General features: G+C 37.1%; 1 protein-coding gene across 2 annotated transcripts in view; it reads right to left on the minus strand.

The window, feature by feature from the left end:
* cacna2d3a (calcium channel, voltage-dependent, alpha 2/delta subunit 3a) overlaps positions 1–21,171 on the minus strand; it is a 114,648-nt gene that overhangs the window by 30,518 nt on the left and 62,959 nt on the right. The window contains exons 9-18 of one of the 2 annotated variants that reach the window (XM_017415112.3): positions 20,352–20,441; positions 19,699–19,812; positions 16,310–16,388; positions 12,823–12,956; positions 11,751–11,768; positions 5,502–5,573; positions 5,097–5,177; positions 4,520–4,594; positions 722–805; positions 552–623 (exon numbers count right to left, since the gene is read on the minus strand). In XM_017415112.3, the coding sequence (XP_017270601.1) occupies positions 552–623; positions 722–805; positions 4,520–4,594; positions 5,097–5,177; positions 5,502–5,573; positions 11,751–11,768; positions 12,823–12,956; positions 16,310–16,388; positions 19,699–19,812; positions 20,352–20,441 (819 nt within the window). The remainder of the gene's footprint in view (positions 1–551; positions 624–721; positions 806–4,519; positions 4,595–5,096; positions 5,178–5,501; positions 5,574–11,750; positions 11,769–12,822; positions 12,957–16,309; positions 16,389–19,698; positions 19,813–20,351; positions 20,442–21,171) is intronic. The other variant, XM_017415113.3, reaches the window with a different exon arrangement.

A 21,171-nucleotide genomic window follows, 5' to 3' on the forward strand; every position in this document is an offset into this window, starting at 1 on the left:
AGGCAGTCTTGACCTGTAATGATGCAGCCTGATAAGTGTTTTACAATGTGTGTATTTAGATTGAGATTATAAATATGTATGTGTTTATACACTCAAGTGGGTTTCTGTGTGTAGTTTTGTACTCACATGCTGAATGCTTAATAATCAGACGAATGTAATATGCTCTCTAAGCTCAGAAAATGCAAAGTACCTCCACAAGATTCACACACACACACACGCAGTCACACACAGACACCTGGATTCCAGTCTACATCTGAGACAAGCGGGTGAATCATTGAGAGGCTGAATCTCCTGCATTCAGCAACATGTGCTCGGTGGAGATAAGGGGCTCCCACACAGACACACGGCAGCACATGCCAAGCAAACTGAACAGGAAACAAAATCCCCAAGTCAGACCGGTGCATCGCTGTGCTGCGGGTTTAACAACCCCTTGGACGAGTGGATTCTCACTGCTGGGTATTTTCTCTCATACACCTTTATTCGGAAGAAAAAAAAAAAAAAAAAAAAGAGGTGCTTGTTTGTGTGCTTTCTGTATTTTATATTCATCTTACCCCTTTGTCGACGCTCTTCGTCACCTCCATAGAGAAGGTTCCTGTTTTCCTGTTGACCATGGCGTTTCTCAGCTGGAAACACAAAGCAGACACACACATTCCTGTAGATCGGCTTGATTTTTGGGAGAAGTACTGTGGTGGGGCTTACTGTGGATTTACTGGCGTCTCACCGTGTCATCCTTATCCTCCCATTCCACCTCAGACAGATCCACGCTGCTGTAGTTTGGCTTTCTTCGCTTCTTGCCATCTCCATACTGCCCCATTTAAACAAAAATCCAAAGAGAAAAATAAATGTTGAATAAAATATAACTTAGACCCTAACAGCACTGCAGCTCCTTAATGTTTCTAATATTTTACAATGTATCAAATTTACTTTTAAAAAAATAAAATAAAAATCTACATCACAGTTATAGACTTCAACTTCAAATTATATTATATTACTTTATTATTCTTTGTTATTTCAATGGCAATTCTTAATTTACTATAAGTTTTGTTTTTTGTTGTTTTTTTTTTTTTTGCTTAACCTAATCATTTTCAGGGTTTGAATTACTTAATTTTTGAATGCTGTAGTTTATTTTCTGTGCACAAGATGATTGGATCATTCACATGAAGTGCTGTACATGCTTGTAGTTGGTATTCCAGACTAGAACCATGCTACCCCAGTGTCACTGTATTCCCTGAAAGAGGTTTAGTGAAACAGATGATACCACTCAACCAACCATAGCCTTCCAAATTGAATCAGGAGTTTTGTCACTCCTCGCTGTCAGGCTCACAACTGAGGTGAAGCCACGAGTTCTTAATGAGTCAGGTGAAGAAGGTGGCCAGGTCATTCATCTCAGAGTCCTTTCAGTGGGTCAGCCAACCATTTGTATTGAATAGGAGCTTCTTCCCTGTACTAATGCTTGAAAAAAAAATTACTTTTTATATCTTTTATGTCCCATAAAGGATTACTGCGATTTCATTTCATACATTCATTCATGCTGCTTTCTTCTCTTTAGAGTTGAGGGAGAGCATGTGTACCTATGCTATCTAGCTACTATCCTACCATCCTATCCTGGCTGTCTTTTGTTGAAAGGCAGAATACATCCTCAATGAATCACTAGACCAACACAGAGCCAACACAGATACACTCAAGGAAAATCATCATCTGTGCTGAAGCCCACCGCTAAGGTCAATTAGGAGTGATTGTCAGTCCTGTTGCTTCACAGCGAGAAGGTTGGCAGCTCAAATCTTGGCTGGAACCTTTCAACGTTGAGTTTGTAAGATCTGATTGTTCCTTTATGGGTTTTCTCTGGGCAGCTTTTTTTTTTGATCTTCTGATTTGTGATGGAGACCAGGGGTTCCATCCCTAATAAAAGATTATTGATATATGTTTAGTTTATTTACAGACCAAATGCTTTTTGTTTCAGTTCTTTCTTTCAGTTACACTGTGACATTTAAATATTCTTTCGGGCAGAGGGACTGGCCATCCTTCCTGTACAGGGAGATTGAGGGGAAAATGTCAGTTTGTTTCTGATTGGTTTAATTTGAGTTTGTTAATTGTTTGAGTACTTACCTTTCTGGGTGTGTCTCAGTAGGGTGGAGCAGCAAAGGGAGACAAATGCTCCAGGTGTTGCTAAAAAGCTCCTGGAGCATACCATTTTCAATTAGGAGGGGTAATACTCTGAGGAGTTATATTAGGTTAAATTTATTCTTTGATTGACCTTAGATTAGTTTAGTTCTAATGATTTGCATGCATGTAAATATTTATTGGTACATTTATTGTTTGTGTTAGGTTGGGTAAATGCTTATTTCTTTTGTTTTACCACCCCTTTACCTGGTATGTGTTGGAATTGCCCAAAGTATAAAAGCCTGCCTGTTGGTCTTACTAGAGGAAATGGGTGTTGGTGCAAATGTGACCGGCAGGTTTAAATAAATTAATCTTGACTGCATTCTGTTGCCTTGCCTCCGTTCCTGAACACAGAGTCTCCCGTCGGTCAAAGTGACATGATTTTTTCTTTTCTTTTTATATTGTCTGTTTTTGAGAGCCTGTTGACTCTTTATTAAAATAACAACAACAAAAAGTATTTGATTATTCAGTAGTCACTTGTTCACACTAACAAATTCATGAATGTTGCTTTTGTCTGGAGGGCGTTAAGTGTTTGAGACCATCAGGTTTGCATTTATGTTAATTTTTTGTATCCTGTTGTGGTGTTTTCTGTGTGGTTTTGGTTTCTAATCCCTGTGTTCCTGTATTTCTTTGTGTCCTTGTCTTCCCTTGTGTTTTTCAGTTCTCTCCTGCCCCACCCACTCTCACCTGTCCCTAGTTGTTTCCTCACCAGGTGGTTGTTGTTTGAGTTGGTTAGTTGTTAGTCTCTTTATATTCTGTGTTTTCCCTGTTGTTCCTTAGTTAGGCATCGTTAGCTGCAGTCAGGGTTCCTCCTTGTCTTTCTCTGTGCTCTCTGTATTAGTTTCTTGTACATGCTGCTGCCATGACAGCCTATTATAATTATTTTTTGAAGTTCCTTGAGTCCGCCTGCATTCTGGGTCCAGCCTTCATTAAAACCTAACTGAACTGTGCTTTCAACTTCTTTCTGGCCTACATTTCAGTGAGGTAATGATATCCCCTAATAGCTACTAACACCTTTGAAAAATCAGGTCACACCACCGCTCATAACACAAATTCATATCAACTAAAAATTACACATTTTCAGGTAATATTTAAGTTTACATAGATTAGAGTTCAAAATGAGTTTGGAAATTATGTTATTGCATTGATGTTAAATTTTACAATAAAATAGAGATTATTTTGTTGACCAAAATAAAATTAATCTTTAGTAGCGATACATCCAACATCTATGAGCTGGCACCGAGCTAGCTCTTTCAGATTGGGCTGGTTTTTTTTTTTTGTTGTTCTTTTTCATTTTTTTTCACCATTCATAAAAATTTTTTATGATTTATCTGGATTATATACTTGCCATTTACACCACAAAAGATGTGTTAGTACCACTGGGACTTGTGGACACCAGTAGTGTCCCTGAGACTGAATGATGTATATTTTCAAGTTTCAGAACAATATCACCACATTTAGCTTGTATGCTTGTCCTATAAAAACTGGACTTTCTATTTTAAAAACACCCAAAACATTTTAATCCACCAATCTTTTGTAGGAAGCACTGCAGCACTTTATACAGCTCAACATTTTAGCTGACTGGCTGCCAAGTCAATCTGTTTGATGTGAGCATTACATAAAGGTGAATCAAGGTAAAGTGTTGTTCTTATTAATTGCATTGATTGAGTTGTTGTGTGTGTGCCTGCTTTATGTGCGTACCTTTGAATCTCTTTCTATTTATCTGTCAGTGAGGACATACTCCCACCCTTCATTAGCTGTTAAACACTGTTCATTAACATCTTTAATTAGACCACTATTAAACCATCTGTCTGTCTGCTGTACTATCTGCTTTCTCTTCTTCTCATCTGTTCATTTCACACCACTCAGTGTTTTAGGTTTACATCCAGTGTTGCACTGCGTTTACTTTTTTTTACCCTTCACCTTCTTGCATGTTTTGCCATTTTCCCAGCCCTCCTCTGCCTCCCTCTGTCTGTACAGCAACTTCCTTCACTCTCTTGTGAGAGGAGTGGGAGAGTACAATAGAGTTAATCACGGCCATTCAGTAGCTGTATCTCTGTCTATTCAGGGAGCAGCAGAGGGCTGGAAAACACTCTCCTCATCTACATACAGCCACACAACTAAGACACTCACACGACACAGCACAGAACACCCACACAATTACACACCAGTTTTTCTGTGTCAAACTCATCTTCAGCCTCGCTCATTGTGAAAGCAAAATCAGTAATTTACTTGACAGGAATAGTAAGGGAAAAAAATGTGATCCACTAGAATTTCATTCTCTGTGTTCTAAATAGGATTGTTTGGATAATAAGGTTAACTTTTGGTTCAGCGTCTCGATGGCGATGGAGGTACTCACAAGTGGCCGTAGATCTGGGTGGGTGAGGATGTAGCCATTGTTGGTGATTGCAAAGGCGTAGCCGTGAATGCCAAGCTGGGATGATAAGCAGAAACACAGGCACACCAAAGTGATTCATAGCAAATCTGCTCCTAATTGTAAATCTGGGCTAATCAAGCCCTTTGTCATTCTTCACATTTGGAATAATTGTTTTCATGATGAAACTCAGAACAGGAACATTTCATTATTCATGTCTGGACAAATAAGACACTCAAATGTCAAAACCTGAAATCCAAACAAGTTTCAGACCTACAAAAGAAATCAGAATAAATACTCTAGAAAGTATGTGCAGTTTGTAATTTAATTCCTTTTTTATGGTGGTGGGGAATTGTGATTTATGAGTTTATGGGTTTAACAATGTTAATAAGCTTCTTAAAGAGGAAAAATTCAAACAGATTGTTTCACAAAGCCCAAACGTATTGAGATGTGTGGGCTTTATGAAATATGATGACACCAGACTGAAAATTTGATTGTAAAAAGTTTTGTCATATGCTCCAGCACACATTTTATTTAAAATATGTAATTTTGTACTTATTACCTTATATTTGGGGATCGTTTTAAGGAGCTCAGAGACCGGCACATCTGTCCCAACCACACCAAGAAGGATTCCATGGTTTCTCTGCAAACACACATTTTAGAAATATTTCCTGTAGTTTTGCTTAAAAAAATACTCCTATGTCTCTTGCAGTCACTACTACTACTTCATCATTTCAATTAGAGATGCTCTACTGTGTACTAATTTATAGACTGAAATCAAACTGAGATTAGTGTTCATTAAATGCAAACAAATTAAAATTTTACTCTCCAGTCTTGAATGTGCACTAAAAGTCTCATTTCATGTGTTTTACAATAAGTCATAGATTTTCATTAAGAAAAAAAATGCTAGATAGAAAAATGAGACTGAATGGACTAAAAAAACCTACAGCTGCCACTATGAACTTACAGTCTCGTTCTTCGTACTGAACACAGGCATTGCCACTGTGGTCATCAGAACTGGACCTTGACCATCCTCCAACTGAGTGTGTCATGAGAGAGGAAAAAAAAGAATCAGTGATGGGTGGCAAGTGAAAAGGAATGGCAAAACGGAGAGACATGGGAAAGACAGAAAAGAAAAGTTAACAATGAAAAATAATTGTTATATTACCAAACAAAATGTACCTCACACATTCAATGGTGCCATGCATATTATGTGAAACATCTTGTATAGTCCCATCCACTGAGTGACTCTTTTTTTTCAACCTGCATAAAACTTTCCTCTTAAGTTGTGAAGTGGAAGGGATTCCTGCAGCTGCTCTAGCTATATTATCTTCTTCAGGGACCTTCAAAACTTCCATGACATGTTTTATTCATGCATTTTATTTGCCTTAAAATGTGTTCAATCAGAGCCTGCCTTTGATCTCTTGCAGAATAAACTCATCCAAAGGCAGTGCTTCCAGTTAGGATCTGGGTATCTTCGCTCTCCAAAGACTGCTGGAATAATTATGATATTTATCTTTCCAGCAGTTGTCTGTATCTGATGACAGTACCCATTGGAGATAAAAGAACAACACTGCAATGAAGAGTCCATAGAAGACTTTGTGCTTGACAAACAATGGTCTGACCTTGTCCAGTCAGAAATGTTTTAACTGTCAAAATTAGTTTTGTTGTTTAATCAACCATAAATGATTAAAAATTTAAGTGAAAAATATATCCTACAGCAATTTTACTATTGATTCATATGATTCTGCTGAACTTAGCTCAATTGGTTCCAAATTTGGTATTTTGTCTTGGGAACTCTACCCCATTTAACCACATTTCCAGTACAGCCTACTTTCTTCATTGCATAGCCTTCTTTACAACCAGTAATAACAAGCAATGACAGGACACTGTTAGTACCCATTTTGTCTTCCTAATCTATTGAAGAAAAGGGGATGGGTGACCTGTGTTCAGACAGCTGGTAATAGAAATCCAGAGAGAGGTATTGGACATCAAAGAGAGAACAAAGCACACCTAAGTACAGCTGTTGTAACAATGGATGGCCTTGCTGCTGCAGAACGTGATCGATCAAAGGGCAGGAGAAACGAGCAAAGCATCATCTAAAAATACCAAATCTATTTCCAAGCTGAGGTCTATTAGATCATATATCACCGGACTGGCAAGCAATCCCTTCACTGTATGCTCTCTGCACATGGACATTAATCTAAGAAGGAATACATTTCAGGAAAGTTACATTTGGTGAAAATCAGGGTTTCTTTGGTTGCTTTAGGAAAAAAAATATTGCATGTAAAGTGAATAATAGAAGATTTCAGTCCATCATCTCAGATACAAATGATTCTCACTAAAGCCATTACCTCACTGGGTTTCAATTGGGAATGGCATTTGTGAGGAAGTTTCCAAAATGTCTTGAAACGTTTGCAGGGTTTTTATTTTCCTCATGTGAGTTGCAGAGGCTCACTGTCTTTTTACTTGAGTTATAAACATGCTCGCAAAATTTGCAAAACTAAGTTTTTCTCAAAAACGACATCTCAAATCTTTGAATCATTTCTGTAATTCTATTGCTCATTTGCCCATTTGTATACATTTTTTTCTATTGTATGGTATTGTGAATGCATTTGTAACTTGATTATGTATTCATTGTTTGCACTTGAAAAATAGTGTCTAAGTAGTTGATGAAACTAAACAAAAAACAAAAAGAAATCATGTAATTGTTCCATTGTGGTGCAAAGCTTTATTGAAGCTTCAAAAATGTTTCTTTTTTTTCCCCTTGAGCTCCCCTTATGACACCTGTGTTACCATTTAACAGGTATGCTGTCCCAGTCAAACTCCGCACTTGCCCCAGACCCCAAAGCGGGACTCATCAGCTGACCCTTTTAGGCAAACAAAGTAGGTATTTTGTAAGGCTAGAACTGTGTTTTTATCTTTTCTATGTACTAAGATCTGGTGTTAAATATCTGTGGCCACGGTCCAAAAGGTCTAACCAAGCTGAGGATAAATAATGTGCTATAACAATAAATTACAAATTGGTCCAAATCTGATTTTTATCATTTCTAAAATGTACTTCAGTGGATGAAATCATAAATGTGGAAGAAACTGTCGAGGTGGCTAGAAAGTGGGCCAAAGTTGGTACAATGTGGGTGGGAATGGGAATGAAATAATGTGCAAAACCAACAATACAATTTTGCAAACCATGAACACATGATTTTCAAAAACTGGTTGTGCAAAAGGTGGCTGCATGGCTTGCTGGTCACTGAGAATTCAACTAATCTGCAACTGAAAATGTACCAAATTTTGTGTTATTTTGAATCTCATCTAGTCGCCAAGTGATATACCTGTATCTGCTTAAACTTCAGACAGGACAGTGGAGCTATGCCAGTTAAGTTTCTCAGACATCCAGGTCATGCTAATTATTTTTAATTCATAATTTAGGTCAAGGAACAGAGAAACTTTAGTTGTAAATGATTGTTAGAAAAAACTGCTATGCAGTTTTGTCCCTAAAGAAGTAAGCTAGACAAGATAAAAGAGCTGTACATCATTTACAAAGCAGTGGATCAGAGAAGGAAAAAGAATACCAGCATAGACTTTTATACAGTTGACTTACATAAACATCAAGACACTTGTGCCTCTTGGAGAGCTCAGTTACACACACATGGTCTGTGCTTGGTATCTCATAGAAAACCTCATGATCTAGGTTGCTGTGACAAATTGAGTGCTGGTAGATGAGGTGACCCATGTTGCCTTGGAGACAAGGTTTAATGATGATGGTCTGTGTAATCACTGGAGCCAAAACCTGTCCCTGTGGTCTCCTGTGGGAGAGGCTAAAAACAAACTTCACTAGGAACAGAGCTTGCATGAATCCAGCAAACTTATTTTTTTTTTGTTGTTGTTGTTTGTTTTGTTTTTTTTACTGTACAGGTGTTTTGGGAACAGTTCTTAAAAAAAAATCTACACTTTGCTATAATCATCCATCATGATGTTTGATCACAACATCAGTTCATCATTTTGATGTTTCCAAATGCACTGAGATTTACCATTTGTCAGTTTTTAAACTTTTTTATGTATAAGTCATGTCGTTAAAACTTCTGTGCAACAACCCTCACCTCAGTTCCACATGTTCAGTAACTGGGACCTGCATAAGAGTGGATGGCTTCACCATGCTATGTATTCCTATGGCAGGTACCTATTGTTATCCACCTTTAAAAATGTCTCTAAATTTATATAATTTTTACTATTTCATCAACTTTAATGCAACCTGAATGGAACAACGTACCCACACAAATACATCAAAATGGCCGGTTTGGTAACAAGATTTATGCTATTACTTTTAGTGGCGTTTCGAGTTACTGTGGCAACAATGTAATTTGCAAAAGAATAATACTGTTAAAACACAACACAAACCAACGAGTGGAACTCAGCTGACAGAGTGAGCGGTCACATGACCTAGAGTCACCTTTGGTTAGCAAACAAACCCCACATCTTTTACCATACTCATACAAATTATACATCACAACACAGGCATTTTTGTCTTCTTTCAGGCAATCATTCTATTAATGCTGTAAGGCTTGTGGTTTTCTCTCAAGTAGCCCCAGAGTCAGGCCACTTGAGTTCCTATCCTATTCCATTATCATTTTGTCTGACACTGTTTTTTCTGATCTAGGTGTGAGGGCTATAACTCAGCCAGTTTTAAAGATACTGATTTGAACTTTTGTGTGATAGTAGCCGTCAGTGATACGCCAGACATACTGTGACTGCTAACAGATCCCTTAGGTTTTTGTTTGAAATGTTCCTATAAACTGTTGAGAACAATGTCTGTAAGTAAAACATCTTGAAAACCACTTGACAGATCTGAATGAAAATGTCAGAAAGGAATCGATGGATGCATGTCTACAAATGATTAGGTTTTGGACTAATTCTGATTCAAGATGGCTGCCACGGGTATTTTAGAAAGCACAACTGGCTATTACTCTGTCATTTTTAGTTACTGAGCTAAAATTTGGTGTGACAGTAGCTGTGAGTGATCCCTAAGTTATACTGTGATTAGTGAAAGATTTTTCAGTTTCTTGTTTGAAAATTTGATGTAAGCTAATGCTGAAAATGTCTGCTAGCAAAATAAAATCTATCTTAATTAAATTATCAGAAAGTAATCAGTGGATGCACGTCTTCAACTGATTAAATATTGGAGTCATACTGATACAAGATGGCTACCGTAGGTGATTTATAAAACACAAAATTGGCCATAAGTCTGACATTGCTATTGATATTTAGCTACAATCTGTTGTGATGGTAGCTGTCAGCTTTCCCTAAGACATATTGTGATGACCAAGATATCCTTCAGTTTTTTTTTATTTGAAACCTTCCTAAAGCCTATTGCAGAGAAAGTCTGTTAGCAAAGTTTCTTATGAACCACTGGAAAGATTTTAGTGAAACTCTCAGAAAGTAATCATTATATGTACATCTACAGTTGATTAACTTATAGAGTCATTATGATTTAAAATGAGGAAACAAAATCAGGCACCAAATGACAGGCCCCTTCACATTTTCTCCAGGAACCTTTTTAGCATCTTTATTCCATAGATTCCTTACATTGTTTCTATATATAACCTGCACTATGCTTGTTCCAAAATTATGCCTCAGGCACATTTCTCTCACCTAAACCTTACTCACATTGTCCCTGATCTCCACCATCAAATCATTTGACAGAGCATAGGAAACAAAGCCAAATGAGCCAGAGAATGATGAATGAAGCTGGCGAGACGAAGGGTAGGCGCGAGCAGGCAGGGGAGAGGAGAGGAGACGAGAGCTCCGGTAAAAGGCAAGGAATGGACAAGGAAAAGCAAAATGAAAAAAAAAGAGAGGGCAGATTATCAAGTAGAGAGAAATTTGGGGTTGCAGTGAAAAGGATGCAGAGAACAGACAACAGATAGTATTATCCCACATCTGGAAAGATGATACATATGAGCCCCGGAACACAAATCCCCAACGATCATCACTTTTCTAGCACTGACAGAGCAATCCCTAGAAGGGCTAATATCTTATCTGACTTCATAACCAAGCTACTGTGAGTGTTTTTCTTTCATTTGCTATTTTTTCCATTGTGGGATACTTTTGTCCATGTGCCGTAGTACTCAGGTCAGAGCAGTGTAGACTTGTTAAAGTAATGATTCAGATTCTTTTAAAGTATGGTTTTGAGGAATAGTGATGAACAGCTAATATCTTACTTTTTTGTTGATGATGCTTTCACTGGCCTCAGTTTGGAGAAACAGAGTTTAATTCTGACAAGACTAACAAAACTGAAGTCATTCAAAAAGCTTTCTACAACAGGTAAGATATTACCTGGTTATAACCTTTCCACACCAAAACCCTACTTCAAAAGATCTCAGCATTTCCTTTTAAATATAATTAAACCATGTCGGATGTTTGTTAATCCTAATTATCATATCTGAAAATGTGATATTCATTTTTGTTTTCTGCTGAGCCGTTTCGATGTCAATCAGCATCGTTCTATCACATTAACAGTGCTTTGTCAGACAAACGCCTCCCAGCTCTCTAATGAGACAGTTCTGTGCTGAGCTCCTGCTGGCAGAGAGGCAGAGCACTCTTTTTGTTCATCACCATCATTGTTATGATTATAGAGCTGCTTATCTCAAGCCACATAGGATTCGTAAATCACTAAAATCCACTAAAAACGATAAAAGGCATCAGAACAGATCATCCCGACACAGTCATTAGGGACTATTGGATTTTTACCCAGAAGATGACAAAAACAGCTTATTTTGGAAAATTCCGCCAAAACAAATAACGCAGACAATCTTGTTTCCACACTGAAATTACACAGGCCAAAGAGCAAAATGTAACCTCACACTTAACACACAAGATCACACCACCAGCCTGGAGATATACTAGCGAAGCACAGCTAACATCACATCACGACTGATGAATGAGTGTGTGCACAGATGTGCGACTTTCTTTAATCAGACATGCAGAGCAGAGTGATACACTGAAAAAACAATGAGGCGTGAACTGACTCTGGAAGTTGACAAACAGCATACAAATGTCAAACAAGATAGTGTGAGTCTGACAGTTAGTTACCCCAAAGATTGCCTTCTTCTCACAGATATCATAAATCAAAACACACATGCACATGAAATGCACATCGACGTACAGCAGCCTCCAACAAAACTCAATAATAAGATGGCCTCAAACAAGATTTTTTTACCTTTTGTGCTTGGGGGAGCTAAAGAGGACAGTTTAAAGAGGGGAAGAAGAGGAGGAGTGCAGAGAGAAGGTCAATACATCTGTGAACAATTGTCAGAAAGCTCTCCAATGATGGAATAGCAAAGGCTGCATGACATCTATTGGCTTTGACAAAAACTGCAACTTAAAAACGTCATTTGGTCAAGAAGTAATGTTCTGGTCAGTAGGGTTGCAGTGCAGGAAATAAGTCAACTGTTAGTGCTCCCCAAGTGAATGCATTTATTTTCATAAATGGAGGATTAAAAGGACAAAGAAAAGTAAATGAAGATGGAAAAGTGTTAAATAATTAGGCGCACAAGGAGAAAAACTACATTGTCATGAAATGTGAACGTTTTTGAGATTCTTTCTGGCAGAAAGGCAGTTCCCTTTGATTCTTTACGACTCTCATTCTCTAAATCTACACATAAATGGCTGAAAACAGCTGCTTTTCTCACTATGAATGTAATTACTCAAGCAAAATGTACAGTCGAGCGTGCATCAGTATAACAGCATGTTGTACTGAGTGTGTAAATTTTCATTTGCAGTGAATGGGCAATTATCATTTAAGCTCTTGTCGGGAAATAGCTTTGTGTCACAAAGCTATAAAAGATAAAAAGATGATTTAAGGCTTGTGCTTTTTAAAGTTATATCGTAATGAGAAATCATTGTCTGCCATCTGCATTTTGGGATTGGGTCAATGTTCTGTTCTCGCAACAAGAGTCCCAAACACACACAGGAGGCACATCTACTTAATGATTCCATCTGCTGCACATGCAAGAATACACTTAGCACTCTGAGATGCAAAGTCAAAACAAATTGGAAACCCTCTGCCTGTATTTTATTCATTTAACTTTTTAACTTGATAATATACATCAATCTAAAATTAATTGGGTTTTTTTTAGACACAGTTTAACCAGAGGGTTTTGTGGACTAATTCATTAATTTCCCCTAAATCCAAACCCGGGAAATAAACAACACAGTATTAATACATTCTTAGGAACAACTGTGCAAAATGGAGTCTAGCAGCCTATCATGTGACACTCTGGTCAACTCACAGTGCTGTCAATATATGCCTCAGTCCACACTGTGTCATGCTCCCGGTCAATGACTTTGGGACGACTCAGCACATGGAGATACTCCATCACATTCTCTTGTACGTCTGCCAGAGTGGAAATCTGAGTGAAGTAGCCTGTGGGGCAAAGACAGAATAACAGCATGAAAACAAAGTTTACTATTCAAATGCTAGTCTGTACAACTGGTTTAGAAATCTTGATTTTTCGTATTGAACCATCAATATCTTTGGTTTTTAGGGACAGATTAAGACATTTTTTACTAAAGTAAAATATAAAACAGATTCAAAGTTGACAGCAGAAAAAGAATAAATCAATAATCATTCAGGAACTTGAATTATTCCTTCATACACACACACACACTGTTCATAAATATATATACTTTTCAGTCTTCTGTGAGGTCTTTCAGTATTTTATTTTTTATACTGTGTGTGTATTGTGTTTAGTGAAAAACTGAAAAAAACTGTCAGACGTTGTAAAAAAAACAACTTCATCTTGACTGTCACAACATGGCACAAAGTATTGTATATCATTATTTTAATAGAACTCAATTCAGTCTTTTAATCATAAATTAACATTGGTTGAATCAGTCAAAACTGATTAAGATATGAAATAGTCAAATGTTGTTTTAATAATTCAATTAAAAACATGACTTTTGTTTTTTTTAATTTACATATAATCAATTCTGAACATTAGTTTTGATGTCTGAATTATTCAAATATTTTATTTTATTCAAAAAGTACCTTTGGTTTTATAACATGTGTTTCTAGTTAGATGACACTATTGTTTATAATAAAAATCCTCTGACAGCTTTATCTGGCTGGGTGCCACTACTGTTTCTGACATGATGTTTTGATGCTTTGTTCTGTTTCAGTGTTTGACTTCCTGCCCAGCATGTCTGCTCTGTGATGTCTGAACTGGCCACCATCAGAAACAGACAAGTCACACGATTTTAGCAGAGAAGAGCAAAAAGCCTCATTTGACAGGTAGCAACAGTGAGACTAGCAAAATCCCCCGCAATGGTCTGGCTGCAGTCAATACAAGTATACAATACCTTTGAGTCTACTGAAATCCAGACTACAACAGCAGATCTTTCAACATTTTGCTTATTTTGTAGAACAAAGGCAGAGAAACAGCACAGAGGGCAGTAGAGGCTTACTTGATAGAGCATAAAAAAATAAAAAAAAGGCCATACCAGCATGGGTTTGTGAACGGTTAAGTGGTATGTAAATGTAATGTAAAAGCTGCCTCAGTTAAACCAAATGCGATGCCATTTTCCACAATGGTAATGCCATCATTATACTGCTAATGTATTTGTGGAGGAGGGAATACTGTTATCTCAGCAGGGGGAAAGAAAGCCGGAGAGTAAAAGCGAATGAGGACAACAATCTGACAGAGATAGAGGACAAGAAGTGACAGTGAGAAAAGAGAAAAGCAAGAGACCAACAAGTTTCCACCCAACCATAAAAACAGCAAACGGCCTCCATCACTGTGAGGTAGTCAAGTAGAAAATCATAGCTTGAGGAAATAGACTTTGGGGTCATTGCTCCCAGCAAAACCTTTACAACGAGAAGAGATCCAGAGTTGACACACAATAAAAAGATCTATGAGAGATGCCACGTTTTGGCCCAAATAACCCGCTGCAACACCCCAACAATGATCACCTAATGTCAAATCTATGGTCACATAAAAAAAACCCAGAGAAAAGCAAATATAAAGGCTAACAATTTATTTCAAACGCTGAAGCACTGATAACTGTAATCACTGTAGCAACACAAAAACACTCAGCTCTAAATGTAACCTGGGAGTGAACTTTTTGTTTTTCCAACCTCAGAAACATTTGAATCGGGTTGTTCTTCCAGCAGACAATACAACACTGGCACACACTTACATTGCACAAAAAGAAGCAGTCTGACTGCATCGTTTATCACAGTGGTGAGCTGGGAATGACCGCCCCCTCTGGAGGGTTGAGGTCGTCCTTCAGGCTGAGCCACTGGGGCCAGTGAGATGAGTCGGCTAAAGAAAAATGAATGTGCCCCGCTGTTACTGACGCGACACACCTGTTGCACCTACAAGACACTCGTGCTGCACGTGGTCTGGTGAGAACGGGGCAGAAATATCATTTTTAAAACAACCTTGGACTGGGTCATATGTAAGCAAAAAATAAATATCATGGTGTCCTGAAACATGGATAATATTGATGAAGTGGAAATGAAAAATGTGGAGAAAATGTGAAGAAGAACAACTGGAGCACACTAACACACAAACATTTTGGGTGCCTTTTTTTTTTTATTGGAATATCTCAAATGTGCTCACTCAGATTTATTTGGGTCGTTTCCACTAACTAAAAAACAAGGTTTTTAAGATTCACTTAATTGTGTTAGAATTCTTGATATTTGAACTTAATGCTAAATGTCATACGGCTATGGAAAAATGTGAAAAAAACACAACTGCCCTCTCATAAACATCTATATTGTCTATATTGATAAAATGACACCAGGTTTTACACAAATAATCCACGTCAGCTCAAGCACATATAGTGCCATTTAAACAAAAGAAAAAACTACAAATTGCTGGGATATTGTGAAATTTATGTATACAAATTGTTGATTGCTAATGCCTTCTGTAATGAGAAAAATGCATTAAATGAAAGCTCTTCACTGTTGGTTTTAACACTTTTAATTTCCATTGTATGCTTGCAGGAGTTCCCAACACTTCCTGTGTAGAGCTATTACAGAGAAAAGGTTCTGCTAACAGGGTAAGTAAACTAAGAAGTTTGTGTTTTTTTTGCAAAAAAAAAACCTAAAGGAACAGAGTGAGGACTTTTAAACCAAAATTTACTGCTGTTTGAAACAAGAATGTTGAAGAAAAAAAAGACAGTTCAATTGATTGTATTATCAAAAGCATGGATCATCAACTAGTGTAAACACACCTATACAGTATGACACACACAGGCAGAAAGCGGCCTCCTCCTCCACCACTGGCCCCATCAAACTGAGTGGACAATCTCTCTCTCAATGTAACATTGTTGATGCTGGGGTCTTAAGTGTAGACATTAGTGAGAGACACAGAACGAAAACACATACACATCCTTTGTGTGACCTGTGGCTTATCTCCTGCAGCCTGAGGAAATGAAACCAGACTGTCTCTGTCACCCAACTCCTAGCTAAATATAGAACCTGAGAGAAAGTGATCTATGCACCGAGACAACCGTGACCGTATACAAAGCAGCTACTAAGTAGTATATATGCGTGAGTGGACTTTAGGCCCAGAGGAATTTAAAGTAGTGTGACATATCCTATTTGGGCAACTGGAACCAGCTGTCTGCTGTCATGTACAAGTGCTAATACTGATGAGCACTGGCAAACTCATTTACGCCACCAAATGCAAACACGCAAACACACGTGTCAAAGAACTCCAGAGTTCCACAATGTTTTAATTTTTTTACTTGACTTGATTTTTTTGCTCCTACCTTTGTTAGCACATGCCATCCATTTCAGGTTATCTGCAAAGGCTGACTCCCGACCAATCAGGTAAGGGAATATTCGGACCTACAGAAAGGAAGCAGATAGCTACTGTCACTCATTATTCACATATTCACAATCTGATTGAAGCTAGCACAGTCATTCTTTTTTTATTTTTTTTTCAAAGATAAGACTGTCAAGTTCATAATAATGGGTTATTCTCTCTCTGGAGAAAGTCTTTATTTTAGAGCTAGTTAGAAGTTTATGAAGGTTTTACTTTTATTATTTATTTTTTTATTTTAATATTTAAAATAAATTTGTCAGCTCAAGAAAAACTGCAAAGGAGGCTTTTTTTTAAAGTGTAGGTTTAAATATAAAATAAGTGTGCCAAGGATCTGCAGTTACAGTAAAGACAAGTGTTATGAACTAAATACTTCAGCTCACAATCCAAGATTTATGCACCCAATTCAGTGAAACGCTTTGCCAACCTAATCTTTTCCAGCAGGTTTTAGTTTGATCTTGCAGTAGACGTAGTTGGCAGGTGTGTGTTTACATTACAGCTTGTATATGAGTGTGTGTGAAACATACTGTTGCCAGATTGGAGCAGATGCAAGCCTCTGGGGGCTCAGCTGCTTCTTCTTTCATTCTTGCATTTTTCATCGTCTTCCTCCACCCTGACACCACGTCTGTTTATGTTTAGATGTATATGTACATTAACCAAATTGTGATTGATATTTAAGGATCTTTTTTTCTTTGCTACTCAGTGGTATAGACATATTCTTTTTAGGCATAGTAATAATATATAAAAGATTTTAACACCTTCAGCTGTCGAAGATATAAATTGTAAATAAGTTCATTTGTCGGATAATTTTTCGACAACTCTTATTAACCGAACCTCCATTTATTTAATTTATTTATTTGAACTTTAGATGATTGGCTTTAATATTCAATCTTAGACCTTATAGTATTCCAAATAAATCAAGTACAGAACTAAAAGGATCTATTTTAGGTATTTTAGAAAAGCAAAATAGTAGTTTTATGTGTGGATTTTTATCCTGTACATTGTTTGTAAAGCCATGTTGTGAAAATTGAGAGCAAATGAAAACTAGTTTGTATAATGTCTTAAATGTAACCACACTTTATAAAAAAAAATGGGAACACCTCAGGCTTATCCAAGAGGAAGGTGGAAAGTGTTGCTGGAAAAAAGGGATTTCTGGGTTTCCCTCCTGTTACCTCTGTAATCTTACTATGAATAAGTGGAATAAAGTTGATGGATGGATGGATAGATGTTGTCTTCATGACTATAAATTCATTATGAATAAAGTACAGAGATATTCAACGTTGTATTTGCATTTTCCCAAAGCCTTGCTGTCTCCTCTGTGTGAAGCTAGTGGTGAAGCAGCAAAGCTGGCTGGAAAGAAGCCATTAAAAAGCAGCAGTGGAGGGAAAAAGAGGGTGAGTGAGACAGACTGAAGAGAGTGACAAAGACTGAAGACTTCTATTATCAGCAGGGTTTCTTCTAAATGGAACTATCTAGCAGCCTTGTCCCCTCTCCACTCACTGCTGTTCAGCCTTGAGGCACGAGTCAGTGGGAGGGGCAGAGGGGGCTGCGAGCAGTTTTTATACAGAACATACGAGACACATGCAATGCAAATGCAACATTAATGCAAAATGGCGCCTATATTAATAGGGACCCACATACAGTATACAAAAACTGAAGGTTAATACCGACTATAAATGCGAGTATTAACTTTTCAAACTCTATCAACAAACTGCCTAATCCCAAAGCTCTGCTCTATCATACCACCCATTATGTTTGCATTTGCATTTTAAGCATTTTGGACTTAACCTGAGGCAATGAAGGTTCAAACTGCATGTTTCCTGTTTAGGGCTTTTGTTTTTCTCAGGCATTCAGAGGACTTCCAGACCTCGTCGCTTTTTCTTTCATTCAGCCTTTTGGTATATTTGACATTTCTTCATTGCAATGTCAATAGAATCAACACAGAAACTTAAAGCACAAAATGTTATTACAAATAAAGAATTAAAATATCATACTGAGTTAAATGTTAATTGCCTCTTGCCACGAGGGAAACTTCCAGTTTGACAGTCATCAATGCAGCATTTCACCAACCTGAGCTTTTTGAGAGAAATAAACAAAAATCTTAAAATATTCTTAAATAAGCAAAAATCTCAGTGAGAAACAAGATTCTTTGGTCTAATGAAACAAAAGTGGTGCTTTGCCACAGTTAGAGACGTCTACAGGAAACCAAACACTACACATCACCTGATGCCATCACAGCAGTGGAGCATGGAGGTGGCAGCATCAAGCTGTGAGAATATTCTTTTAGCCACACAGACTAGTCCAAAAATATGAGAAAGCAATGTAACAAAAAAAAAAAAAAACACAGCAAGTTTTGTGAGTGTAAGTCACCACACCAATCCTGCATCTCTGAATTTTCCAACCCTACAGACCCTTTAAACCTCATTTAACAAAATAACAGTCTCTCAGTTTCTTTTTTCGCTTTCGCTTTTTTTCTCCTCTTGCATTTTATAACTTGTTTGAGTTGCACCGCAATTATCCTGCAGGATAGCAGAGAAACAGGTTTGTTCTTAGCTACAACCTCATCTAACTCCGCTCTGAATGGACCCCATACTGCGCGTGCTCTTTATTCACTACTTGTCGTAATCTTTTTTTTCCAACAACTCACCATAAAAATATTACTTGAAAAACACATTCTCTGAAATGTAACAAACAACTTGCATATATTGTTTATGGAGTTTTGTTTTAGCTCTGTTATGTTTTTGGTCATATTTGGATGACTAAGTTCTCTCAGGGGATGTATAAATAATCCATCCATATTTGTGCGTTCTGTGATATGAATTTAATTTTGTTTTTCTCCTCCCACCTAGTTTCATTTGCTAGTCATCTCACCGGTCTTGTGTCTATAGTTTACTCCTCAGTGTATTTTAAACTGTATTTTTTAGCTGTCTTTCTCAGACTCTTGTGTGTATATGAGTACTTGAATCCTCTCCAACCAGTGAACAATTCTATCTATCAGTATTAGACGATTTTTCCAGTGACACAATTAGAAATCAGTCCCTTAGCCTTTAAAAACATCATCTTTTTCACCTTTCTGTGGATTATTCTTGGTGAAATTGTAGTAGATCTGCTGGTATGTCTTTGAAAGTACATCAAGCTAATTCCCAAAAGGCACGTTAAAACTTTAGTCATAGACAGACGAGGTTTTGTAGCCATTGATCTTCAGTTAAATTATTATGAAAAGAAAATGATGTCGATAATTCCATTTTAGCTTTTGTGGAAAAGGTTAATGAAAAACTGGGATAAGACAGTGCTACAGGAACATATTCGCTTCATAAGTTATCATCTCTACATTACCTTCCTCTCCGGCCAGTTATACTTGGCAAAGATGGCATCGTATGTATCGACCGCTCCATCCGTCACCAACATAATGGCCTGGCTACACTCACTACCTCTCCCTGTCTTGTTGAACTGGAAGTAGAGGAAAAAGTGACACAGAGTTTGTCAATTTGAACAAAGAAAAACAATGAAAAATTAATCCATTTTGAAATCAATGTTTTCAATGATCTATTGAACATTTCAGCTAGTTCCTACTGCTGCTTGAAGTGTGTCTTACTTGAATTAGCAGTGCAGCAATGGTAATAATGTATAAACTGCTGTGCATGCAAGGTCAAAGAATATTGACAGTGAGAACAATATACAGCAGTTATACAGCAGTTGTTGCTACTTTCAATTACTGGAGAAGAGTTTTGTAGATATTGTTGATACAATATGTAATGTATATTTAGACTGGGATAATAACGGCATGTGTGTCTGTATTTGTACACATGTAGATTTAATTAACTGCCTAATCATAATGAGATGTCAGACCAACAACATGACTCATCAAGGTTTACTTGGTTTTCAGGTGAATTTGTGGACTGAGCTATTAATTACGTTCTCAATTAATTTTCAGCATAAAACCTGTGTGAGTGGGCGTGATGAGGATCGCGCGTCTGTGAGTCACTTACATCACTGAGAAGACTGAACGCCTCAGTCAGAGCGATGTCCAACATGCCAATGCCTTGAGCAAACAGCTTGTCGAGGTGCTCCCGGAAATGCTGCAAAAATAACGTTTAGGGACAAAGCATTTCAGTTATGGTGACATAAACCAACAAACAAAAGACTAAACAATAAATGTTATAAAATTTAAAAATGGTTTTGTATTTTTTCTTTAATAAACGTTAAAAGAATTAGATAATTTTAAACTTACAAAATATAAACCTACTGGTTTTATTTGCTCCATATATAGCTAATTGCATTTCACAAAATATAATTAATACATATCTGTGGGAAACATTTACACTCATGATCTAATGAGACAGTTTTTGTGGCTCAACTTCAAAATTACTGTACAGTGAAATTTTACAAAATGTTTAAAAGAACATCTGTTGAATATCTGCATTTTCTTTTCCTTTTTGCTAAAAAACATCCATCAAATAACATCAGAAACCTGAAAGATTTGCTTTCATATCTCATGTTTTGCAAAAATTTTGAAGGGCACATTCAGACACACAAAACTATATTCAACATAATTAAATCTGATCTTTTAAAAACCGTTTGCTGTAAATTCTGAGGCTGTTGTTTTAACATTTACTGTCAAGAATGGCTTCATTTCAAAACAAAACATTCATAAAGTAAATATATACATACACACATATATAATACAACATATATTAACTATATTCAGTTATCATATTTTATTCCATGGAAAAAATGCATAGAAGGAAAAAGAGAACATAATGAAGTTTCCAATAAAACAACACACACACAGACATTGACTCAAAATTC

Source organism: Kryptolebias marmoratus, linkage group LG8 (genome assembly GCF_001649575.2).
Source record: "Kryptolebias marmoratus isolate JLee-2015 linkage group LG8, ASM164957v2, whole genome shotgun sequence".
Taxonomy (NCBI): Eukaryota; Metazoa; Chordata; class Actinopteri; order Cyprinodontiformes; family Rivulidae; genus Kryptolebias; species Kryptolebias marmoratus.